At 34.4% G+C, this 26,641-nt stretch overlaps 3 protein-coding genes and 3 pseudogenes across 7 annotated transcripts; 3 read left to right on the forward strand and 3 right to left on the reverse strand.

The window, feature by feature from the left end:
* The first annotated feature begins 643 nt into the window (after window positions 1-643).
* On the forward strand, window positions 644-4,204 carry LOC104778030 (AP2-like ethylene-responsive transcription factor PLT2). Of its 2 annotated transcripts, XM_010502387.3 has the most exons (9): window positions 644-927; window positions 1,075-1,270; window positions 1,523-1,970; window positions 2,071-2,153; window positions 2,280-2,288; window positions 2,429-2,517; window positions 2,669-2,742; window positions 2,841-2,968; window positions 3,154-4,200. In XM_010502387.3, the coding sequence occupies exons 2-9, from the start codon at window positions 1,132-1,134 to the stop codon at window positions 3,888-3,890; spliced, it is 1,707 nt and encodes a 568-aa protein (XP_010500689.2). In that variant the 5' UTR covers window positions 644-927; window positions 1,075-1,131; the 3' UTR covers window positions 3,891-4,200. The 2 variants fall into 2 exon arrangements, with proteins under 2 accessions (XP_010500689.2, XP_087363079.1); XM_087506953.1 differs by lacking the exon at window positions 2,280-2,288 and having other exon boundaries at window positions 2,071-2,157; window positions 3,154-4,204.
* Window positions 4,205-8,024: 3,820 nt separating this feature from the next.
* Window positions 8,025-10,192, forward strand: LOC109124418 (zinc finger A20 and AN1 domain-containing stress-associated protein 2). Of its 4 annotated transcripts, none has more exons than XM_010502391.2 (3): window positions 8,025-8,199; window positions 8,371-8,422; window positions 9,308-10,192. In XM_010502391.2, the coding sequence occupies exon 3, from the start codon at window positions 9,315-9,317 to the stop codon at window positions 9,834-9,836; it is 522 nt and encodes a 173-aa protein (XP_010500693.1). In that variant the 5' UTR covers window positions 8,025-8,199; window positions 8,371-8,422; window positions 9,308-9,314; the 3' UTR covers window positions 9,837-10,192. The 4 variants fall into 4 exon arrangements, with proteins under 4 accessions (XP_010500693.1, XP_010500691.1, XP_010500692.1 ...); XM_010502389.2 differs by having other exon boundaries at window positions 8,371-8,403; window positions 9,313-10,192; XM_010502390.2 differs by having other exon boundaries at window positions 8,032-8,199; window positions 9,313-10,192.
* A 946-nt stretch (window positions 10,193-11,138) lies between these two features.
* On the forward strand, window positions 11,139-12,577 carry LOC147947792 (UDP-glycosyltransferase 89A2 pseudogene; annotated as a pseudogene).
* Window positions 12,578-13,496: 919 nt separating this feature from the next.
* LOC104779294 (zinc finger protein WIP5-like) lies at window positions 13,497-15,752 on the reverse strand. Its single transcript, XM_010503652.3, has 2 exons — window positions 15,117-15,752; window positions 13,497-14,097 (listed from the first exon to the last, which is right to left on the reverse strand). Exons 1-2 carry the CDS (start codon window positions 15,696-15,698, stop codon window positions 13,639-13,641), a joined length of 1,041 nt encoding a protein of 346 aa, XP_010501954.2. The 5' UTR covers window positions 15,699-15,752; the 3' UTR covers window positions 13,497-13,638.
* Window positions 15,753-18,982: 3,230 nt separating this feature from the next.
* On the reverse strand, window positions 18,983-19,407 carry LOC104778033 (S-protein homolog 25-like; annotated as a pseudogene).
* A 1,088-nt stretch (window positions 19,408-20,495) lies between these two features.
* Window positions 20,496-22,040, reverse strand: LOC147947793 (F-box/LRR-repeat/kelch-repeat protein At1g09650-like; annotated as a pseudogene).
* Between the last annotated feature and the right edge of the window lie 4,601 nt (window positions 22,041-26,641).

A 26,641-nucleotide genomic window follows, 5' to 3' on the forward strand; every position in this document is an offset into this window, starting at 1 on the left:
ATCTAAAAATTATGAAGTATCTTTCACGCGATAATTGCTTCTTTACGTGTAATTGGTTCTAAAGATACCTTGATATAGTTTTAGACATCATCCTGAAACATAGTAAAATCAATTTCTTTTAAACTCTAAACTTCTAAACATTTATTATTTTCACTTAGATAATCTACTAAACTATTGACATCAACCATTTTACAATAGTTGAAATTATAAATTAAGAAAATTATATGAAAGTGTAGATTATAAAAAAGTATCTTATTATTAATTAAAAATATTCAAAATTATGAAAATGAAATATCTCTTCATAAATTAACATTTCATTAATTATCGACAAATTAATAAATTTATCGATAAATTAAAACCTCTATAAATTAATAAAATATCATGATCCTGATCTTATTAATTTATATAGGTTTTACGGTAGTATTATTTGGTTTAAAATTGAAGCGTAACATTTATATTTTGTATAAGACCCTTCAATGTATAATTTTATGTATAAAATGTGGTTGTGCATGATACTTGATAAAATTCTACTTACCTGCTTCTTTTTTTTTATTGTTCTTTTTTTATGGTTGATAATAAAATTACATCAATCCCTCCTTAATGAGATTATATAAAGAAAGCCATTTAAAGCGAGCCATGTAATAGGTTTAACTTTAAACCTGTTTAGCTTCCTAAAAAATTATCTTTAAAGACTTTAACACAAATGATCTTCGTCTCCTTTCTTTAAAACCCTCAAGTTACCGAAGAGAGAGAGAGAGAGAGAGAGAGAGAGAGAGAGAGAGAGAGAGAGAGAGAGAGAGAGAGAGAGAGAGATAGAGTTTTTGGAGAGAGAGACAGAGAGAGAAAGAGAGTAAGGCAAGGATTCTATTTGCAGCCATACTTGGAGAAAGTAAAATTAGATCTCTTCTTCTCCTCAACCCTTGACAAGTAATCTCTCTTCATCATATATCGTATCATTTCCCTTCATTGAACTTGCGATTCTTTGAATTCTCTTGCCTTTAATTAATTAATATCTTATGAGTTTTGATACGTCTCTCTAATCAATTTCTGTTTCTTCTCACCCTATCATTGCAGATCATATATTATATCTCTCTGTGATTTAAAGATTTGATTCCAAGAAGAAAAAAGAAAATGAATTCTAACAACTGGCTTGCTTTTCCTCTATCACCGACTCACTCTTCTTTGCCCCATCACATCCACTCATCACAAACCTCTCATTTCAATCTTGGGTTGGTCAACGACAATATGGACAATCCTTTTCAAAACCAAGGTATATATATATATGCACACACATTTATGTATATGTATGTTCATATTCAAAGCCTTAATGCATTTCTTTTATCAAACATATATTTGTTATGTTAATAAGCTTTTAAAAAACCAAGGGTCCAAATTTTTAGACATATGTAAAATCGAAGGCACATGTTTAAAGATGGTTATGTTTATATTTTGTCTTGGACTTTTTTCAGATTTTTGTTTGAGTTCACCGAAAACAATTAATTATAATTGTATGCTTTCTTAGAATGGAATATGATCAATCCACACAGTGGAGGCGGCCAAGGTGGAGAGATTCCAAAAGTGGCTGATTTCTTAGGAGTGAACAAATCGGATAATCATCAACCCGACCACAGCCTCGTACCTTACAACGACATTCATCAAACCAACGACTCTGATTACTACTTCCAAACCAATAGCTTGTTACCTACAGTTGTCACATGTGCCTCTAACACTCCTAATAATTTTGAGCTTCAAGAGAGTGCACACAATTTGCAATCTCTCACTCTTTCCATGGGAAGTACCGGAGCTGATGTTGCAGTAGCCGCCACCGTGAAAGCTTCGCCAGGTGAGACCAGCGCCGATAATAGTAGCAGCACTACTAATACAAGTGGAGGAGCCATTGTTGAGGCTACACCGAGACGAACTTTGGAAACTTTTGGACAACGAACTTCTATCTATCGTGGCGTTACAAGGTCTTTATGAGTTCCACTTTTAATTTACTCTCATTTTTTTGAGTACAATATATAACTAAATTGGTATATAAATATGCTATGTGTTTTTTGGATGTAATAGACACAGATGGACCGGTAGATATGAAGCTCATCTTTGGGACAATAGCTGTAGAAGAGAAGGACAATCAAGGAAAGGAAGACAAGGTCAGTGAATTATTTGATTATTTTGTTTTTGTCTCATATCAAAAACTTGATTTTGGACTAATTATGTTTCTCTCTATTCTGTCATTCTTGATGCTTGAATCTTGAACTACTTCGAAATCTCTTCAGTCTACTTAGGTAAATGATTCTTGTTTTTTTAATTCTTACCATTAAACTACAACGACATATTGTTGATTCTTGTTTCCTCTCGTTATGGTGCCATTGTATTTTTGATTTTAAAAGTATATTATACTTATATAATCGGATGATAAACTCAGGTGGGTATGACAAAGAAGAGAAAGCAGCACGAGCATATGATCTAGCTGCACTTAAGTATTGGGGTCCCTCTACTACTACCAACTTTCCGGTAAGTGAATTCTTTCAAATTTTCAGGAATATAAATAGATGTTTGTAATTGTAATAGACGATAATATCATTATTTCCTTCTCTCTCTCTCTCTATATTTATATATATATTTTTAAATTTTTTTTTTAATATATTATTTTGTTGTTGTTTAGATAACTAGCTATGAGAAGGAAGTAGAGGAGATGAAACACATGACGAGACAAGAATTTGTGGCCTCTATAAGAAGGTGGCTTCCTCTTTTTTGATCAGACCTTGAATGTATTATGTCAAATAGAAATGGCAGCATTCTAATATAATCAAAGAACCTCGCGTAATCAATTGCAGGAAAAGTAGTGGATTCTCACGTGGTGCATCCATGTACCGTGGAGTAACAAGACATCATCAACATGGAAGATGGCAAGCAAGGATCGGACGAGTTGCCGGAAACAAAGATCTCTACTTGGGAACGTTCAGTAAGTATAAATACGAATACGTCTTATATAAACCGTGGATATATAATTCTCAAATCACATCTTAATATATTTGGAGACGTCTATGTAAGTTCATAAAAGGATTTAAATTTATATACAGATATAAGTTTTGTATAAACGTCTATATAGATTGTCATGGCTTATATTAGTTCGTATGTTTTGCTTAGGCACGGAGGAAGAAGCAGCAGAAGCATACGACATAGCTGCAATAAAATTCCGAGGTCTAAATGCGGTTACAAACTTTGAGATAAACCGTTACGATGTGAAAGCCATCCTAGAGAGCAACACACTTCCTATAGGAGGTGGTGCGGCTAAACGTCTCAAAGAAGCTCAAGCTCTAGAATCATCAAGAAAACGCGAGGAAATGATAGCTATCGGTTCAAATTTCCATCAGTATGGTGCAGCGAGCGGCTCGAGCTCTGTTGCTTCCAGCTCTAGGCTTCAACTTCAACCTTATCCACTAAGCATTCAACAACCTTTTGAGCATCTTCATCATCAGCCTTTACTTACTCTACAGAACAACAACGATATGTCTCAGTATAATAATAGCGCTCATGATTCCTATAGTTACATTCAGACACAGCTTCATCTTCACCAACAACAAACCAACAATTACTTGCAGTCTTCTGGTCACAACTCGCAGCTCTACAATGCTTATCTTCAGAGTAACCCTGGTTTGCTTCATGGCTTTATCTCTGACAATAACAACACTTTAGGGTTTCTTGGAAACAATGGGATTGGGATTGGGTCAAGCACAACCGTTGGATCATCGGCTGAGGAAGAGTTTCCGGCCGTGAAAGTCGATTACGATATGCCTGGAGCCACAGGGTACGGAGGATGGAGTACTGGAGAATCTGATCAGGGATCGAATCCAGGAGGTGTTTTCACGATGTGGAATGAATAAAAAGATGACTTCTATGTATTTCTTGCGAGGCAAGGTAGGGTATGGAATAATTAGCTACTTTAATTTCCTTAAGCAATAGGATCGGCTGGTGTCTTCTTGATTAGAAGAGGATTTAGGATTTCATTTTTTACTTTTGACGGCTAAGATGATAAACTTGTAGACGGCGGTTAACAGAGTCCTCGAGGGTTAGTGTTTTTATATATGGGTACTATAGTAAGAGTAGAAGTACCCAAATTTTGTTTAAAAGCTAACCCTTCTGACTAATTTCTCAAACTTGTATTCGTTTATAATGAAAGATATTTATTGTTTCTTTATTTTTATTTGATTAGACAAGCTTATTTCTCAGTGTAAGTGACAAGTGTAGTGCATAATCATCATCTTTAGTCCGTGTGTACATAATTTAAGCTTATTATTAAAAAGTTTTTCTTTTGGAACCTCAAATGGGGAGACGACCTTAAATCGTACCGGTGAGGAGAATGTTAGGGAGGTAGTCAACTGGTTAAGGATGATATATAAACTTAAATAGGGAGTAACTGTGAATATGGAAAAATATGGGTAGTTCGAGATCCGTCTTTATCTACTATAAGTCTGAGCAAATGGTGATTTGTGGGGTTTAGTCCCATAGAAACAAACGATTACTTCACTATTACATTCATTCTTTAGAAATTAATTGAAGAACGCTGCTGGTAGAAAGACTATCAGTAGTGTAGCGTTGTTGAAATAAAGACTCAGCAATGCTCACAGTTCAAGAACAATAAAGATGCGAAACCAGTTGTGCAACAATTTGTCTCCTCACCTATTTATCAAATGTTTTAATCTTTATTGATAAAACTAATAATACAGAATTACATAATTATTCAGTTCATCATCTTATCTATTCTGTCTTTCAAATCTTTTTACCCCATCCTCTAATAATTTTTTACCATTTTTCTCCATTGCTTTAAGCACCAAACCTTGGATCATTCGTATAGAATTTGCCAAATTCTTTATTTAGAAGGACTGTTTCTCTATGATAAATGATTTTATACACTTCAAGGTATCACTCGTTTGCATGCTTTTTTTTTTTTTTTTTATCAAACAATTGGTTTTTTATCCTAATTTTTTTATCCAATATTGGCCTTGTCCATAGATGTAATAACAATCAAGGTTTTAACTTAATCAAGAAGAAGTTTGATAGAACTGATATTAATGATGAATAGCTATTAAATTTTATATTCTTTTGCCCTTTTTGACCAAAAGATTCTGCTTCGTCTTGCTTTCCAAAAACCTTCAAATACTTTGAAAATTATTTGGAAAAATCAAGTCTAATCAAAGTGTATTTGCCCGCAAACTCTTTTTAACCTCCAAGCTTTAAGCAACATAATCTTCAATGTTACACTATAAGGTTATGATGGTGGAGATTTAAACCACAAGTAACAAATTTGCTTTTAAGTTTTAACATATTTATTTTTAAATAATATTATGATTTTTGGATAAAAAATTCCCATAAATTTGCTTTTGATCCAACCCATTACAAACCCACTAAAACATAGAAGTAATATCTAGTCACGAGAGAGGGAAGACAAAAACCATACCAACCAACCATGTTGTCATCATCTCTATGAAATGATCCTCCCGATAATAATAACAGAGAATCCTTAATCAGGAAAAGTTGAAACAGCCACTGACATGAAGTTAAATGTTGTTTCTGAGGCAAACTAGAGCTGAAGCATCGAGGAGACAAGTTTGAGATTTCAGATTTGATTTGCCTGAATAGTTAGTTGATTTTTTTTCTTATTTGAAAGCAGTGTGGTGAATGCGATTTTATAACAGTATTAAAAATCAAATATGTTCTGTCTTCTCTTTTCAACAAATGGTCCAAACCAACAAGGGATAAATAAATAGCTAATCTGCTCTCATTTTTTGTCTTCAAACTTCTGGAATTTTTGTCAATTGAGTTAACATAATTTTGGCAAATATTGTCACAAAACTCAATCCATCAATTTTAAAGATACCAAAGATATGAGAAAGTAAAAAAAAAAAAGGAAAAAAAAGAAGAGATTTGATCATAAATTGGTATCTACATTACATTACTTTGTTCCATTTGAGATATTAACTTTCAAAATATAAAAGACATTTTAAAAATAAAAAGTCACTCACATTTATAAAACTATAGCCATATGAAAAAATAAAAAAAATTCAGGTATATTATATACTAGATAAGAGTCCGCACGATGTGCGGGTTTTAAAATTATTGAAAAAACTAAATTCTAAACGCTAAACAAAATTTTTAAATATATTATAAAAATTATTACAATAATCGGAAGCTAAATTATATTCCACCAAAACTTTTGTCAAAGACTAACTAAAATAAAGACCGCTGGATAAAGAAAATCAACTTATTTCCTTATAATTATTTTTATTTTACCCCGCCCGTCCGCCTATTGTTCTCAACTTATTTCTAACAAAATCAAAAGTTCTCATATATTTTTCTATATACCTAGGTTTAAACGGTTTACGAACCAAATCAGATAAAAAACCACATAAATCCGATTTAAAACCAATTTTAAAATTGTTTAACATTCTAACTTTCCAAATTTCAAAATCGTTTCTCAATTACTTGATCAAGTAGCTTTTGTTTCAGTACCGGAATCATTGACATTATCCAGAAGAGAAAACTCTAGATTTTGATCAGTTACACCAACCATCGATAAATCTTCGGAACTTATGACGTAACTAACTGAATCAGATAAAAAACCACATAAATCCGATTTGAAACCAATTTTAAAATGGTTTAACTTTCCAAATTTCAAAATCGTTTCTTAAGTACTTGATCAAATAGCTTTTGTTTCAGTACTGGAATCATTGACATTATCCAGAAAAGAAAACTCTGGATTTTTATCAGAAACACCAACCATCGATAAAACTTCGGAACTTATAACGCAACTAATTGTAGAATCACTTTTGGAACATCCATCAGTGTCTCCATCCTCGATTAATATAGCGGATTTTATATACTTTGATCTCATTTCATTGCATATGACAACTTCCATTGAGTAACCTGCAAGAATCAAAGACCGCTATATAAACATGTAAATTTATGTAGCTTTCGATATAATAGATAAACAAAATTATATCAAAAAAAGTCAAAGCTTTCGATATAAACATGTAAATTTATGTGGATATAATGTTATTTTCTTAATTAGCTTTCCTATTACGTTTCAAAAATAATATTTTTTTTGACATAACTTATGTTATTCATTTTAGATTTGTTATTTCCTGTTTACTGATTAATGAAAATATACAGGTTTAATGCATTATATTTTTGTTTATACATGTCAAAATCTAATTGAAAAAACACATAATATAATTACCGTACAATGAATAATATATAAGTTTTGATAATTTTCCTTTTTGATTTAGGAAATTGTTTTTTAGATATTAACATGTAAATTATATGTCGATTTAATTCTATTATCTTAATTAGTTATTTTGAAAAATAATAATATTTGACACATGTCAACATCTCTTCAGTATACTTGACACATGTCATGATCATGTTAATGTCTAATTTTGAAAACCTAACCTTAACTTTGTAAACCTAGCCTTGTATAATAAGATTTTATGATTAGTTATTTTTAAATTTCTTGATATTTTAAAAATATTTTTCTTTGAAAATTGGAAATTTGTGTAAAATTGACACTTGTCACGATCAGGTGAATTAGTTATTTTTGAAATTGACACGTGTCACATTTGGTGAGTTAGTAAAAAAAATTCTTTTAAAATTATAAATTTGTGTAAAATTGACAATTGTCACGTTCTGGTGAGTTAATAATTTTTGAAATTAACACATGTCACCATACGGTGAGTTAGTAACTTTTGAAACTATACTTTATATAATAAGATTCTAGATATTAACCAAAAAGCTTATGTCATTTTCAAATTATTGGTTATGTTCTTGAAAAAATGTAATCTCTAGTTTCCGTTTCAAAAAAAGTGAGTTAACATTTGGAAGCAATAAATAACTTTTTTTTTCATATAAAAAAAGTAAAATTAATTGAAAATTTGAAATGAGTAAACAAAAAAGGAAAAAAAAATCAAAAGAAAGAGCCAATTAGATGCGTACACGACATAGCCGACTATAACACAAACGGTGTGAAATGACAATTTATAAACGTCGCTACAAAAAAAAAATATCGACGAGAGATACCCAAAAAAAAAAAAAAAAAGCCTAAAAAATCGATCTTTATTTCTTTCTTTCTCTCCTCAACCTCTCAGCTTCTGCTGGATCTCTCCAGCAGAGACGATCTTGTTCTGAGAGATTCGTAGGGTAAGGGGGTTTCTCTTCTTCTTCTCTGTTCTTTTGCACTTTTGCCTTTGTAATCTGTTTTTGGTATTTTTGAATTTCATTTTCGATTTCGATTTTGATGTCTCCTCTGTGTTGGAGGGTTTTGTTCTGTCGACTCATGTGGTGGGTTTTGTTTCCTTTTTATTTGATTAGGGACCGATCGATCAAGGCTTCAAGGGCAAACAGGTGTGAGATTAGCTTTTTGGTAATTTGATCTCTAGCTTCATTTTAGGGTTCAATTATAAGCTGTTGATGTGGATTCTTTTTAGTTATTTTTTATTTATCAATCATGGTTTTCATGATTTGAGATTGTTGGGTAACATTTGCATGTGTGGTTTTGTCTGTTTTGGAAATTTGAAATGAATTGCAATGGAAAGTTGTAATTTTTGAAGATTTCATTTGGGTGAAGAGAGGTGAGGTAGTGTTGGTTTGAACTTGAGATTAGCTATGTGGGTTTTGTATGCTTTTGAGTTTTGTTATGAATTTCTATGGGAAGTCGTAATTGTTTTGCTGAAATGAAGAAAAAAAAAAGAAGGGGTTTTTAACATTTCCATTTCTAAGAAGAAAGGTAGTGTTTGATACTTTGATGGAAATCAGATTTAATTGTGTTGCATGTTTTGGAAGTTTGAAATGAATTGCTATGAAAGCTTTTAGCTTGATAGGATATAAGAAGTCATTTCTCACAAGTGTTGGAAATAGATATAAGATTAGCTGGTCTGCTGTTTACAAAATGATTCATTTACGCTTCTATATTCAACTAGCTGTAAGGTAATCTAGATACTTATGTTATCTTGGGTTGCTTATGTCAGGTTTTAGTAGGATTTTTTTTGTGTTTTCAGGTTCTCGTTTTAGTAGAAAAATTGGTTTAGGCTTGTACGTATTTGAGATCTTCATTTATAGGAAGGGCTCATAGCTAGTGTGTAGATGTATAGTGATATGATGATTCATGAAAAGAATATGGCCATCTGCTTATGTTTTGTCACCAAGGCGGCTCAGGGGTTTATGTGTACTTATAGAGTTATAGTGAATCTGTTGAGAATTGTTTTGTTTCTTCTGTTTTACTGTAACTGAGGATGACTGTTTTTTTAAGTTCAGAAATGGATCACGACAAGACAGGATGCCAAAGCCCACCTGAAGGTCCTAAGTTATGCGTCAACAACTGCGGTTTCTTTGGAAGCGCTGCCACAATGAACATGTGTTCAAAGTGTCACAAGGATATGTTGTTTCAACAGGAACAAGGGGCTAAGTTTGCTTCTGCAGTGTCTGGAACATCATCATCTAGCAACATCATAAAGGAAACCATTACTGCTGCGTTGGTCGATGTTGAAACCAAATCCGTTGAGCCGATGACTGTCTCTGTGCAGCCATCCTCTGTGCAAGTCGTTGCAGAGGTAGTAGCACCTGAAGAAGCTGCAAAACCAAAGGGACCAAGCCGATGTACTACTTGCAATAAGCGGGTTGGCCTGACTGGATTCAAATGTCGCTGTGGTAACCTCTTCTGTGGTACACACCGCTATGCAGACATACATGACTGCTCCTTCAATTACCATGCTGCTGCGCAAGAAGCTATAGCTAAAGCGAACCCAGTTGTGAAAGCAGAGAAGCTTGACAAAATCTGAAATTCTAAGTAAACTTCTCTGATTCCTCAGGTCCACCGGTGATGTCTCCTTCCTCCTGTCAGTGTCTGGTTTCAAGTATCTCTCTCATGTTAAAAAGGTTTTATATAAAGGTCGAATGAAAAGCGTGCTTGATCTCTAGCTTCTTCCATCTCTCTGCAATATTTATGGTGTGAAACTTTCTATTATCTGTTGTTTGCAAGCAGAGATATGTGCTCTTAAAAAAAAATGCTTTGATGTGTTTCTTTCTTCTTATTTATGAGCACTGTGTGTTTCCCCGTCTGGTCTTGTATCATATTGAGATTTGTATCTGTAGCTACATGAAAGCTTATTTAAAAGACCTTATGGTTGTCCTTCAATGGGAGCTTTTAAGTCTCAGGCTGACTCTTTTCTCATTTTGTTGGGTAAGACATTTCAATTTCCTTAATCAACAGCATATAGAGTGTGATTTTTGGAGTTATTCTCCTATTATTTCATCAATGGGAGATTTCGTTACTATACCATTTTTATTGTCAATTTCTAAAAATTTACCTAGTGTTATCTTCTTAAGCTCAAATCTAAATTTTGAAGAAAAAGACATTATAGTAAACCTCATTACTGAGTCATCACTGACGACTGATCTGTTGTTGCTTCACTGGTTGTTTTGGCCGTTTCAGTGAGTTCACCAAAGGCGACATGTCATTTGTCTCAACCGCGAGATTGGCAAACAAGCGTACACTAGTTTTACTTCAGCTTTTTAGTCTGTCTCCACTCATACTAACTACACTCTTACACGGGCCAGCCTTAAAATATCATAATTATACGTTTTCTTAACACGAAATCTAAGTATCGTAGTATTTTACAAATAGCAGTAAAAATATAATTTTTTTTGTCATGATCAAATAATAGAATGAAAGTTCAGCATTTTCCATTTTTTTTCTTCTAATTACGTCTCTCAAATTAATCAAAAATATATAAAACTATTTTGATATAACTTTTTAAATATGTTATTTACTTCTAAAATTTCGTTGCCAAATATAGATAAAATCGAATGTCATGATTTTAATATAATTTTTATTTCTAATTTGACGTAGATTTCTTTCTATTTAGACATTTAAGGACAAAAAATATAAATATTTTACTAACTTCATTCTTTCTTTTTTTCCTCCTTTGGGTTCATATTGAAACTAGCTTACACATGCAATATAATCTCATTAATTAAAGATTTCTTTTTTTTTTTGTCAACAAAAAATCTAGACACAATAATTATTATAATGTAGACATATAAAATGCCAATGCATATGTCAACGTACGTTACCACACACATTAACCTATACCACCACCATCGTAGCACAACAACCTCGAGATGAACGGAGCAATGCCGCAGCCGCTACCGGACACTAAACACAGCGGTTTGAAATCGCACATCATGGTGTTTCCATATCCAGCACAAGGCCACTTTCTTCCTCTTCTCGACTTGACCCATCAACTCTGTCTTCGTGGCCTCACAGTCTCCGTCATCGTCACTCCTAAGAACCTTCCCTACCTCTCTTCTCTTCTCTCCACTCATCCATCCTCCGTTTCCGCCGTCACTTTACCTTTCCCTCACCATCCTTTGATCCCTTCCGGAGTTGAAAACGTTAAAGACCTCGGTTGTTCTGGAAACCCTCTGGTTATGGCTTCTCTTTGTCAGCTTCGAGAGCCTATCCTCAACTGGTTAAGTTCTCATCCTAATCGTCCCGTCGCTCTCATCTCTGATTTCTTCCTTGCATGGACTAAAGATCTCGGTGTTCCTCGCTTTGCCTTCTTCAGCTCTGGAGCATTCTTAGCTTCGATTCTCCATTTTGTCTCTGGCAATCTTCATGTCTTTGAATCAACTGAGCCTGTCTGTTTGTCGGATCTTCCTGGTTCCCCTGTTTTCAGAACAGAGCATCTCCCTTCGTTGTTCCCTCAGTTTCCACCATCGCAAGATCTTGGAAGTGACTGCGCCATCAATTTTTCAAGCTATGGTTGTATATTCAATTCTTGTGAGTGTCTTGAAGAGGAGTACATGGAGCATGTGAAGCAGAACGTGAGTCAGAACCGGGTTTTCGGTGTTGGTCCGCTTTCTTCAAGTGGGTTACGTAAGGGAGATTCTGATTCCGATGTAGACGCAAAGGCGTTGTTGAGTTGGCTCGATGGATGTCCAGACGGATCTGTGCTCTACATTTGCTTCGGAAGTCAAAAAGTTTTGAGTAAAGAGCAGTGTAATGCTCTGGCTCTTGGTCTTGAAAAGAGTATGACCCGGTTTGTTTGGGTGATTAAGAAAGACCCGATACCCGATGGGTTCGAGGATCGGGTCGCAGGTCGAGGAAAGATTGTTAGAGGATGGGCTCCTCAAGTGGTTATGTTGAGTCACGTAGCGGTTGGTGGGTTCTTAAGCCATTGTGGATGGAACTCGGTGTTGGAAGCAATGGCTAGCGGAACAATGGTCTTGGCTTGGCCAATGGAAGCTGACCAGTTTGTAGATGCGAGGTTACTAGTGGAGCATATGGGTGTGGCGGTTAGTGTATGTGAAGGGGGTAAGACTGTGCCTGACCCGCATGAGTTGAGTCGGGTCATAGGTGAAACAATGGGTGAGGGTGGACGCGAGCTGCGTGCTCGGGCTAAGGAGATGGGACAGAAGGCACAAGCTGCAACTGGAGCAGGAGGAAGCTAAACTGAAGATTTAGAAAGGCTTGTCAAAGAATTGAGTTCTCTTTGAAGATATGATTCTCAATGACTAAGACCAACGGTAGAAGAAATGGTGAAGGTTTCTAAAATACTAATAACAATAATATTTTAATTATGCAACAATAATTTAATTTTTTATTAAGGTTAAACCACTAATAAAAGACAACTAATAATATTTAATTTTTTGTTAATATATTTCTTTTTTATTTATTTATTAGAAACTTTGTTCAGCTTTGGAGTTGCCCTAAAGCCTTTAAAAAATCTGGTCGCATTGTTGTTAAAACATAACCTGAAAATTGAAGAAATATCATGCCTCTACTTAGCTAGAGACTCACAAAGACAAAAGTAATTTGAACCTACAAAAATTGAAGATGAATTGTCAAATTTTGAAACCCTCATGTTATTGAAAGAAGCAGAGGACAAAACAAAAAAATTGGGTTTTAGATACCATATCTTAATATCATAAAACTAGCTAGCAATGTATAGATGCAAATTCATAAATCATTTTTTAACATTTTACCAGAAAAAACAAAAATCACTCGAACATAAAAACAGGATGACATAAAGAGTATTGCAAATTTTAAAAAATTTGGGATTTCGATCCACTCACCTGTCAACACAAAAAGAACAATCACATCAATAAGATGAGAAAATTCACGCATGACACATGTCATCATTAGTTTCATGTACTTAAGAAGATCAAATAACAATGGTTTACAAACGCTCAAGTATATTGACATATTGTATAATAGGTTTTGAACTTTTGAAAATGCACACATGTTTACAAGAATGGATCGAAATAGGTAAAAACACCTATGTGAACCTAATTAAGTATCAACAGTTCATGTCAAAATGTATTGAATGTGTTGAACATGACATTTAAATTCAATAATTAGGCTTTCTTTGTCTTTTTGATTAAGTTTGCACCCCCAAATTCTTTAATTTTCTCTATTAATTGAAAGTTTCTCAAGCTAACGGAGAAAACTCGTTAGTTAACTTCTTAGTAATAAAAAAAACAGCACAAAAAAAAAACTAAGATCCGAAGAACATAACTAAAGAACACATGCATACAAATCAATTGATGCATCAAAGAACAAAGAAAAAAAACCCCTAATCAACACTCATTGTTGTTACTATCATCTTGTTGCTCGATATCAGAAGCAGCCTCATAGTAGTCCTCAAGATCTCCTCCAAAACTATCAATCCCAATAGGAACATGACCATTTCCAAAGGCCTTGACATGGTCCTTAAGCGACCTCTTGTGCTTAAAATCCGAGCCACAAGAGCAATACCAAAGCTTTCCACAGTTCTTCTCATGCGTTCTCCAATCTCCTTTCACTGCGAAGGCCTTGCCACACCTACGACAAGCAAATGGTCTAGACCCATGTTTGCGTTTGTAATGTGTTTGGAGGGTTCGAAAGTCCTTGAGAGGCTTGGCCCGCGGGTGGTCAATGTTGTTCTTGCAGCCTGGTGCACAGCAGAAACATGGTAGTCTTAGCATTCCAGTTGGCTGGGTTCCTCTTAAGGATTCTGGTCCCTTTCTGTACTGTGAGCCGTGTCCCCACATGTGCATCTATGATAAAACGTTTTTCATACAACAAATAAGTTAGTTAAACAACAAGTAAGATTGATTAAGTCTTATATATATGTTTACGAGTTACATAAAAAAACAATGTTTTTGAATATTAGTCAAAATCATTTTTCATCAACATTTGAAATTCGTTAATGCAAACGTAAAGCCAAACTTATTTTCTTTTTGTTTGAGATTGTATTTGCATCTACAATTTCCAAAAAAATATTTGATTAACTAATAAAATTAAATGCTATGTTATCATTGTAAAATGAACACGATAAATTTACATACTATATACAGGTACCAAAATAATCCAACCTTATATAAGATATAAATGTGCTTTAACGAAAAATGGTTTAAGATATAAATATGAAATATTAAACACTAGTGAAGTTGGACATGTAGACCTTAGCTTCTTTATTTCATGTCAAAGTTTGCTTTTGGCATGAATTTTTTTTAGCTGTATCTATCTTTGGACTAATATATCAAAACCACGTCTCTATTTACGAAATAATCTGCTAGACATTAATCTTCTGCCTTGGCTCTTTAAGAATTTTTTTTGGGGTTTTATGAGTTCACAAAAATCAAGAGAGACAATAAAGATGGAGGTGGACTGAGCATATATCAGGGTTAGAAAGAAGTCAGTCTGACAAAAAGACTGTTGGTTAAAGAAAATCTTCCCACTTAAACCCCTTTGATAGGTCGATCTTACATAGCCATCATCATTCAACACCCTGAAACTGATTTGACGTATACCATCAAATTTTTAAAAGTTAATTATTCTCGAGTTACTAACCATCAAGGCAAGTAGTAATTACCAAAAGTACTAGTGCTTGTTAATTAACATTACTAATGATACCCCTAAAGATCCATGAATCATTAATGAGTTTGTACTTAGAAGTTAGAACCACACAAATATACAGAAAATACCCATCAAACAATAGGCTCAATTAACAATAAGTCAAATCTTGAAATGAGTTTAGTCTTTAGAGTTGATTCTTGAATCAATGGTGTCATACCTGCATGTTGTTGTATCTGTTGAAAGTCTTGAAGCAAAGAGGACAAGAGAACTGTGTAGGACCAATCAAAATCTGAGAAGGAGTAGGGATCCAATAATGATGACCTCTGTGTAGATCTCCATGATCATCATCATCATGAAGGTGGGACTCAACTGTGACCTCTACACCTTGGTCATGATCTTGTTCTTGCTCCTCGGTAGCTGCATCAGGAGCAATATAGCTCCCAATGCTCTCACCACCAACACCGTAGTTTGGTAAACCTAGATGAAGATCCACAGTTACATGAGGATCATCAAGAAAGATTGAAGAGCTGATCTGATCGGTGTCCATGAAATAGCCTCGATCTTGTTGTTCTTGGTGCCTTATGGGGCTTAAGCTAAGAAGAGGAAGAGCTTCTCTTAGGGGAGGTGAGTTGGGGAAAGTGGAAGTGGTAGGAGTAGGATTAGTGTAACTAGGGTTTGTGGTATTTGGGTAATAGAAGCTTCCTTGAGAGTTGTAAATGTAAGAGAGAGAAGTGGAATAGTTGATGTTATTTTGGTCACATCCATTGTTAAGGAGATTTGAACAAGCTGGATGAGACATGACTTTGAGGAGAAGACAAAGAAGAAGAAGAAAAAGAAGGAGAAAAAGAAGAAGAGAGATGAGATAGGGATGTGAGTGTGAGTGTGGTGTAGATATATATGGGTGTGTGAGTGTATATATAGATGAATGTATGCAACGTTTAAGATGTGACGAAGCGGTATAAAATATTCATGATGATAAAAAAGGGTACGGAGAAGGGAGAGGGAGAAAAGACCTAAGAAGAAAGTTGAAGAAGCAATAAAGAAACCATCTTTGGGAATTGGGACTCGCGCAATGGTTGATATGTATCTATGTACGTTGATGCCTTATAAAGTCAAATAAAAGATACTTCAAACTTGTCCTCGCTCTGAGATTTTTTTTTCTTTTTAAACTTTAATAACTAAAAATTTATTTGTGTAGGAGAATTGGAGGTGATTTAGTGATCAGAAAGTTTATTTTGTGCAGGATATTTTCACAGAATTGAAGACATCAAAGTTTTATTGTACATTGAGTTTTCTATGGATCACATATAAGCAATATCGATCAACGGACCAATATCACTAGCGACCGTCTCATTGGTGTCTAGAGTGAAGTGCTTTATGTTACAATTATTTAAGGAATGATTTTTCGTTTGATTTATAAAATAAATAAGCATCTTTTTATTTGGTAATTTTTCTGATAAAAAAAATATTTATTTTAATTATTTGATTTATTTATCTTTCTGATAACGTTTACGAATCAACATGCGTTTCTCTGAATTCCATCTAAAGCATGGATATATAGTAATAATTTCTAAAATTAATTTAGTACGTGAAGCTATTTGTCACCCAATAAATCAGATATATAAAGGCTTGTTCTTTACATCAAACATAGAACACCGATAGTTATGTGTGAGTATATATACCTATTTATATATGAAGAGAGGTTAATATAGTATGTGTTGTGGGGATAATATATCGATGGCTTTGGGAAAGGAGATAGTTGTGATCTAAGACAGCACTTGCTTTGGTGGTCTCGTCTCCATGTCGGCTCCGCTTCAGAAACATGTTACTCGGGAATGATAATTCCATTTTCTTATTCATCTACATGTAAATGTGTATTTCATTTCTTAACATTAATACCAAATATAAAACAAAAAAATGTATCCCACTGTTTTTTTTTGTCAAAGTATCCCACTGTTTTATATTACAATGATTTGAATATTCGTTTGATTTTTGTTTGTCCTCGCTAAATTTCATTGACGTCCCGATCCATGCATACGCTTTCTAGCTAACACAAAATTGCCTATATGCAGTAATAAACAATATTACTTATATGATGTAACATTTTTTGGTACTTATATGATGTAACATTTTTTTGTATGTTTTATGTTATATATATAATGTAACATTGATACTACTTTTCAAGCTATTTGCTTGTTATGTAATATCAAACATGTGAAGATGGGTCAAACATATGTTGGTCGCAATGTGTGTGAACTCGAAGATCTTATGATATAAGTCCAAATTGTATTGACTTATAGTTTACTTTGATACTATTAACTATCAGAGAATATTAAAACATGAGATGTTCCCGAGATAGCACGAGTGTGAATGTTTTGTGGTTGCACTTTGCAATTGCATCAGTACGTTCTTTCAAACCGTCTCTTGTCTTCTGTTTCTCCGCTGTTCTCTCTTCTCCAAACATTTTTATCTATCTATGCACCACATGCACATATATTATTACAACTTTAATTTTGATATTCTGTTGACCCTTGTTTTTTGTTTAATTTTTCTTTCACTAATGTTTAAAAACATATAACAAACACAGTATGTATATGTATCTATATATAAGTACACATGTGTATAGGTGACTTATATGCATATGCGTGCATGAGCATAACATTTACAAGTATTAATTGTTGTTGTCGTGCCATATTGGACCGTGTATAACACTAGGTTTGTATTATGGGCTTTAGTCTCTTATGTGTCTATGAAGTTGTTGTAAACCTTAAATGGTTGTTGTAAAAACCTTAAAGCTAGGTGTATATATATGTATTCTTGTTGCATGAATAAACAAGACAAGATAGTTTTGATATCCAATTCTACATGGTATCAGAGCGAGAGATCTAAAATACCTAAATGTTTTCTTTCTTTACAATCTATAGTTTCGATTTTTCTATTCTTTTGTTAAGAGTTATACTTTGTTTTGACGATGAGGGAAGCAGATAACAAAGCCTTAGGGAAGATGGTGCAACAGACGGTGGCGGTGTCAAACAACCCAGGGACGTCGATTTTGTCGGTCACTTTGAATGGAGTCAATTATAATGAGTGGTCTTAAATATGTTGAATGCTCTTCAAGCAAAACACAAGACATCATTCATCAATGGTACGATTGTGCAACCACCAATTGGTGATCCTGATTATGAGAACTGGAAAACAGTACATAACTCGATGATTGTGGGCTGGATTCGTTCGTCAATTGTGTCGAAGGTCAAGTCAACTGTAACCTTTGTCTCTAATGCACATCTGTTGTGGGAAGACTTGAAGCAGCATTTCTCGGTGGGAAACGAAGTTTGTATTCATCAGCTTAATGTTCAACTTGCTTCGTGTCGACAAGATGGGCAGAATGTTTTGGATTATTACGGAAACTTGTGTACCGTGTTGTGCTTTTCCGGTTTATTCTTAATCATGATTTAATTAGGTACAAATTTACGGTCATACTACATATATTTTAAATGTCACATAAGAGTATGATTCTTATTATGCAATCTTCTTCCGGATTGGCTTCACGAGCCTCTTTCTTTTTTTTATTGTTGACAAGAAAAGAATGATTTTTAATGAAATAAAATAGATTATTATGCAATCTTTTTATAACGTTTAAGTATAATTCAGCACTGCGCATTTGTATAACTAGAAAAGACACTTTGCAAATTGTTGGGATTCGAAAAGGCCCTTTTCCCTGTTTATGCTCCCACGCTTAGCCTTTATTGTCTTAGTCTCACTTTGTAGACAACATTTTATGGTTGTAACACTTTTTTTTTGTTGTACTGGAACTAGTGGCTGCTATGATAAATAATTTTCAAAGATTTCCAAAGTATAACAATTTCTTGTAAAAAAACATATATAGATGCAAACATGATTAAAAAAAACTCATATAAAAATATATTGTTTTATTATTTAAAATATTGATACAAAATACATAGACATCAAATAAATTCATATTTAATTTCAACATCTTGCCATATATATATTTTACCACCAAAGACGATCAATGAGATTTTACGGCATAATACATATGATATGACCGACATACATAAACAATTGTTACTCGATTTTCCAATTGAGAACATGTCCTGGCGGGTTATGATATCTTTTTGTAAACCAAATTCCATCCTTTCTGGTAATCCATGAGCGTAGTTGACCACACCGAGAAAAAAGCCTTGAAGATATACTTCTATATCATACCAATACTCTGGTTTAATTTAGTCCCGTAACTAAGCATACATTAAAATTTTCTACCATGAGGATCCTTTTTATCCGTGAACTGAATGATAGCAAAAGGATCCTTAAAATATAGCGAACGAAACCATTTAGGTGGGGTATCAATGCTGTCCTCTCGATCGGCATGCAATGTTGAGAACAATACCAGAACCGGTTTCGTTATGAATTACCACATGATTTTTCTTTCAAGCTTAATTTAACCCAAAATACATAGTGGTAACTAACAAAAGAATTATGAAATGATTCATTTTTTATGATCTTAAACAATTTTTGAAGAAAGAATGACATGAACATGTAGTAGTATTTATAATGTGTATACTAGATTAGGACTCGTGGTACACCGCAGGACAAATTATTTATAACTAAAATATTTAAATTATAAGTTGTGTTTATAAGTTTAAACCATATAATACTGAAGTATAATTTATTTTTTTACATAATATTTATTAATCAATTTAATTAGATATGTCTATTATCGGATACCGATAGTGTTAACAAGATAATGAAATGATGTTTTACTCGTTTAACACCAAATTAATGATATTTTAAATTTATATAAATATCAACAAAACCTGTCCCTCTATATAACTTCGTCCCGAGATATTTTAACTCGCACTATATAATCTTAATTTTTAATATTTATTATTTTGTATTGTAAATATTAGATTGAGTTGATATGTTATTTCTTAAGGTTGTAACCATTTACATTTTATAAAATTAACGTTTTTTATAAATTTTAAATATTTATAATACTTAGAAATATTAAAACGGTTGAGTATTTCTCTTATTTGCAGTTTCGTAAAAGTTTAAATATATTATTAATATTTTAAAGGTCGTTCTTAACTTTTTTTTTTAGAAGAAGAAACATAAGGATCGAAAAATGTGAAGATCTTTTCCTCCACAAGCTTAGTTATCCCATCCATCTTTTTTCTGGGAGAAAGAAACACAGTGAGAATTGGCCTCTTGTATCATTGTAGCCTTGTCGAAAGTATGGAATATAAGGACCTTGAAACCATTTTAAGCGTCAATATATTGTCTTTCATATCGAATTTGTTTTCCCAAGTACAATGCGTTCCCATAAATCTTAATGGTTTTGGCTTGTAACAGATCCAGGAGTAACGAGATCTTTGACGACACCGTTAGTGTGACGAGTTCACCTTCATACGCACTTTTCCAGGCTTCAAAATAACAAAATCAATTATCAGATATGTAGTTCCTTAAAAAAATATTAAGCTAGCAAACTGAAAAAATGCCATCAACAGACCCATGAAAGTTACTCGATAATAACCTGCTATACGAGAAAAAAAAAAAAGGTAAAAAAAGGTAAAAGAGAGTTTTATGGAAGAGTGATTAAGCTTTCCGAAAAAGAAATGGTACCTCCCAAATAACGAGGGTTGAAAAACTCACCATACGAATTTAAACGATAATTGTATATCACAAGCTTCCCGTCGTGGTCGCTGTCATCATAAAGCAATAACCGGTTGTTGAAAAGTGATGTGACGGGTGGTACTGAAAAAATATACTCCTCTTCAATACAAGAGAGAGTTGCACGGAGATTTATGGAGAAAGTTTTGTGCCATGTCATATTGTCTTGATTCAACGACCATATAGTTTGTGTGTCTCCCTTATCCTCCGATAAGCATAGGCGGTCATTCAAGGTGCACATCGAGATCCGTGGATGAGGTGCATGGGCAACCGGTATGTTGGCCATTACCGTAAAAGTTTCAGTGTGAAGATCGAAAGCTAAGACTTGTGTTTCTGTGACTGCATCAATAAACCAATGGAGGGATCCATGTGCGTGAGCCGGGAATTTATGACGTAGCATTGGATGAGGAGAAGAAACAATCACATCATACCTCCAAGTGTTGTTGGTGTCGAAAGAGAAAATCTCGCACGTATTAGTTTGGCCGTCGTATAGGTCTACGCAGTGAGAGTTATACAACCAAACCAACTTGTATATTCCCGTGATATTGTCTTTACCGAATCCTGGATAACCCACAAAAAACTGGTTCTTTGTATCACGAAAAAATGCTTGACATCTCGCCTCGGGAAGTCTACGGTACCATCTAGTTGTGGGATTAACCACATACATAAAGGTTTCTGAATATATGCAAGTCAGACCGTCGCAATTCCGTGTACTTCTTAACATGTATGATCTAGTTGTTGTATCGACAGGGTATTGAGTATGGGTCTCAAACGAAACTGACGCTACTCCCACACTCAATGTCCTAAGAGAAGCTAATTTTGTGCCTTGGTCAAGCCTAGGATGGCAGACCAGGATACTCGGGTCTCGAGATTTCTGTCATGTCTTAGATGTCTCTTCTGGAAATGCCGGGATTCGATTTCCCTTTTCCATAGTTTGGAAACTGCTTTGAATCTTGAAGATATATTGGTGTTGTTACTGGTTATAAGAATCAAGAGAGATGATCAAGAAACAATGAGTAAACCTGACACAACCAAAAGTACATAAACAAATGAAGTGAACGTTGTAGTGAACAAGTCTGATACAAACACAGAAACCGTGAACAAGTTGGAGCATGTGTAACCAGCTACAGACACATATGCAATGATTCCTCATGAAGAGAATCAGAGAACACTAGCTCAACCAAGACAGATCAATGTAAAGTCACATGGAATGAAGTGACGTATTGAACCTTGAATCTTATTGAGAAGATCCAAGAAGTGATAGCTCAACCAATCATGCTTTAAGCTCATGAGATCAAGTCTTCCATTAGCAGCTGAGTAAACCTCAAAGCACAACAGAGCAGAAAGGAGGTAGCAGCTGCATAATACAATAGAGCAGAAACATGTTTTAGCTGCTGAGTTTACTTTAAGCGCAACGCAGAAGAAAACATAACAGAGCTGAAAACAGAGCAGACATTGTGTAGTGGCTTTGTAGTGCAACAGAGCGGAAAAGCTTCAAGTTGCAACAAACAGTGGAGCGGCTGTGTCAGAGGAAATGCATGCATGTGTTAGGTGCAACAGTACAAAGACATGGGTTAAGTTGACAAAAAGAGAACAAGATTTTACCTAGAAGACAAGAGGAAGAAGCATGTGGAACCTAGGGTTTATGGAGAACTATAAGAGGTATAAAAGGAAGAGGTGGTAACAAGAAGCAGCTTACGCACCCTAGACCTAAAATTGAGAGAAGCACACATGTTGTGTGTGGTGTCATCCCACCAGCAAGATAGAGAATCTGCTGGTGGTTTTTGTAGAGGTTCACACTCGTCGGAAAAGGAAAAGAGTGGTGGTTCCTTTAGTTCATGTAGATTAGAGTGGTAGGCACAAGTGTGTGCTAGATACCATTGGCAAATGTGACTTTTGCGTTCTAATTCTAGTGAATGATTCTGGACTTGGTCCCGAGGATGTAGGTTATCCGAACCCCGTTAACAAATCTTTTGTGTCGTCTCTTCACTATCCGTTCATCTCTCTGTTAAACATCGCACATATAGATCTGTCATACAAGTCTGTAGATCTATCACGCATCTCATTATTTCAATTGGTATTAGAGCGGGAAACCGATCTGAGATTACTATCTCTAACAGGTTAGATATTGGAAGTGTTGCTAGATAAGAAAGAAGAGAAGCTCTGTATCATTTGAGAAGAAATTCAGAGTCTCTTACGTTTGGTGAAGTTGAAGAAACAAAGAGAAACAAAGAGAAACAGAGAAAGATGAGGATGATTGAATTCATGACTAGTCGATGGAGTTGTCAGTTCAATACACCATAATTCTTAAGAACAACTCCGTGAAGCTTCTTCCCGTCGAGAAGAGGATGAAGAAAGATGAGTTTTTGACATGGGCGAGGTTTAAACTCTTGACCTAATTTTTATAAATCATTTCAGGCCCATCAAAGCCCACTATGGAGTATAGTGTCGTTTTAGTAGTTTTGAACATGTGTGCATCCGAGTCTTCTGCTTCGTTCTTAGTTCTGTTGATAGAGAGAATTATGCCAGAAAAGGTGTTTCAGTTTCTGGGTTAGATTGAGTTCAATTCAGACATCGAATTATCTCAGTCTTGTGAAGTGAAAAGAGGAAGAGTTGATCGACCAATGTTTGTGAGCTATGCTGTTTTCTAAAGAGAGTTGCAGGCAACAAAGTTGTCACCGAATGCTCATAGTTGATAATTCAAATTTGGGGTGATTCTTAGTTCTACGTCTCTGAAGGTGAAGAGAGAGACAAAGTTTTGTTCACCGAGTTGTTGTTGCAGAGTCAATTGAGAAGAATGGAAGACCTATAAGGTGTTGTTTGGATTTCAGAGATAAGTCAACAGAAGCTGTAGACTCTTTTTGTGCTCACGTTGATCACATCATTTATTTCGTCTCTCGTAACTGAAAACGTTGAGGAAGAAATCAAATGTTGGATGAAGAAAGTGATGAAATCGGAGGCAAAACAATTGGTTCTTGTCACTATCTTGGAGTCAAAATTGGAAAGCGGGTTTGTTGAACAAATTCTGTGTTGAGTCCGATTGTTTACTTTGATGTGAAGAGATGAGCTTCGACTGTTTGAAGTTGGTTGATGGGTACAAGCATGCTGAAACATTTACACAAATCAGAGACTGCTAATGTTATGGAAGTTGCTGGTCATGTGTGGAAAGTCTCAAACACATAACAACGAATCATGAAGAAGATTTTGATAGAAAGTGTGAATTCTTTTGTCAAAGAATTCTGGTTCAAAATGGAAAAAATAAAGAAATTGTTGTTCTGGGTCTATGTCTCTGATGGAGAAGAGAGCAGAAGTCAAAGTTATCTGGGCTGAAAGTTGGTCTTATGTTGAGATGGAATTCACTTGACTGGTTTTGGGTCTTTTGTAGTATGATTATTGACTGATGAGGAAAAGGCTGTTGTTGCTAACGTTCATTGACAAAGAAAAGAAGGAATTCATGAAGTTATTGTTTCGAGGCTTGCAATTCAAGAATAAAGGAAGAGAAGAGGCTGAGTTGTAGTGAAATTCAAGAGAATCTAAAAAGAAAAAAAAAGGGCGAAGAAAGAACGGCCATTACAGAAAATGGTGAAGATGGGTCAAAGCTACAGCTTTGGCTACGGTATGTGTTTCTTTCTCCACGTTTTCTTTGGCTACAGATCTTCGTTTCTAGCCCTGGGAGATGTTATGAAAACTTGAAAACGATATATTCTTAAGGGTATAAAGATCTCTTTATGGTTCTTTGCTGTCTGATTGGAATCTCCTCCCAAAGTTGGTTGTTTGCAGAGTTATCGCATTTCAGATATGTTTTGGGGATCTGGTCATAACTTCCAAACAGTAAACCCAAACCATGATCTGCTTTCACCTTTGGCTCTGTATCTCCGAGGTTGATCCAGTTGCAGAATTTTCTGGGTTGATTTGCTGCTTTGTTTGTGTCGTGGATCAAGATTGGTGAAGAAGTTCTTCTATGAAAGATATATCAAGGTCTTTGAAGTCTACAAACATATAAGTTCTGTGTTGATTGTGTGTTTCCTATGGAACAATCCTTGATTGAAACACATAATCAACATGGGGGGAGGGGGCAACAAACTCATAACGATAAAAGTAGAAGATATGAAGAAGAAGTTATGAGTTTGATGGAGTTGTAGTTTCATGAAGCTGGTTTCTTTTCTGACTTTGCCTCTGAGTTTGACTTTGCTATATGCGTCGGATCTGTGTATTGAAAGATGTTTTGGAATCTTGAAAGCAAGATCTTTTCAGCCATATAAAGTTCTCTTTCTGATTCTGTCTCATTTGATGGGAACCTGTTCCCAAAGTTAGCTGTTCGGCGGTGTTTAGCATTTTAGATATGTTTTGGAAATTTGGTCTTAACTTTCAATATGTAAATCCAAATTGTGATCTGCTTTCTCCTGTGGTTTCATGTTGCTGTCCTTGATCATCCCACAACATTTTGGAATTTTCTAGGCTGTTTTGTTATTTCTTCCAGGCTCTGCATCAAGGCAGGAGAAGAAGCTCAGTTTAAGACCTCATGGTTGGAAAAAGAAACAAAAGTTCTTAATGTTCCTAGGTCTGGTAATCACAATCAAAATATTAAGATCCATCAGTGAGTAATACGTAGTTGATTGTGAAGAAGTGTGGAAAGTCATCTGATCTGAAGATGAATATCTTGCACCAAAGTCTGAAGTGTTCAAGGTAGACATTCACCTCTATGCCACTACCTCAAAGGTATGTCAGTGTAAGTAAAATCTTCTGCGTGATGGAATATGATATATCATGGTTTTTGTGGTTTTCAACCATGATATAAGGAGTATTTTAGAGTCTTTTGATTTGTTTTCTAGGATGTTTTTGAGTCTTTACAGGGTTTTCTAGGATTTTGGCATGAAAGGAACAAAATTGAGCAATTAGAAGGGATTTTGGAGCATTTAATCAAAGAAGTCAATTTGGAGTCGGATCAAAGTTATGGCATCGACCGACACCGAAGGAGCATCGGTCGACACCCATGTTTATCCGACGAGAGAAAGAAGAAATTGGAAGTTTTACAAATTTATCCGAAGTTTTCCATATTTGCAACACAAGTCCCTGACGTGTTTTATGACATATATATAGTGTTTTTGGGTTTTGTAAACCCTAAAGTTTTATTCTAGCAAGTTTTATTTTTCTGCAACCCTGTGAGATTTTGAGAGCTTTTGGGAGAGAGATCTGAACTACTTTGAGAGAAGAATTCCTAAACTCCTTCCTTAATCTATTAATCTCAATTGCTTATTATTCAGAGTAGTTTGCTTGTTAGGTTCAGAGTTTTTCACAGGGATTTTATGATTTATTAGATCTGTTTATTTTGGATTCATTATCTTTCAAGATCTTCATCATAGGTTGTTCTTCATATTAATCCTTGATTGGCCATCTAGAATTCATAACCTAGGGGAATTAATTGATATGAGAATATAATTGTTTTCCTGAATAAACCATTGATGAGCAAAATTACTTCTTGCAAAGAGATTTGATTTAGTAATTTTGTGAACAATCTAAACCTGTTTTTAAAGCTGATTTTTAACCTAGAATTTTACAAAGAGATTTGGATTTTCTGGTTTTAAATTTAGATAATATTTGTAGTGAGAACTGATTTATTTTACAAAAGAGTTTAGAATTCTAGATCTGATTTTTAATTGCTTGAATCCTATTTAATTATTGATTTAATATTTTGTAATTCCCTGAGAAATTCTCTGGACCTAGCTTTTTGATCTCTTGAATTTACAACAGTTTATTTAAATATTTTGCATTTCCTTTTTAATTTAAATCATCTTGTTTAGCGTAATAATAAAACTCTATAATTTATTGTGTAGACTTGAGTCCTTGTGGAATTTGACCCCTAAGTATTACAGTGACCTCTTAATTTGAGAGAGTAACTCTAGGATAAATTTGAGCATATCAGAATATGTTTACAAGAAATTAATCTCTGTTGGGAGTTAGTGTCACGAGAGAAGTGATACTATGGAGATGTGAACCTATTTGTTTCTGTTGAAAATTCTTATTCTTGGAGGTTTTAGTGAGGAATGACCTTGAAGC

Source organism: Camelina sativa, chromosome 3 (genome assembly GCF_030686135.1).
Source record: "Camelina sativa cultivar CO46 ecotype springtype chromosome 3, ASM3068613v1".
NCBI classification, from domain to species: domain Eukaryota; kingdom Viridiplantae; phylum Streptophyta; class Magnoliopsida; order Brassicales; family Brassicaceae; genus Camelina; species Camelina sativa.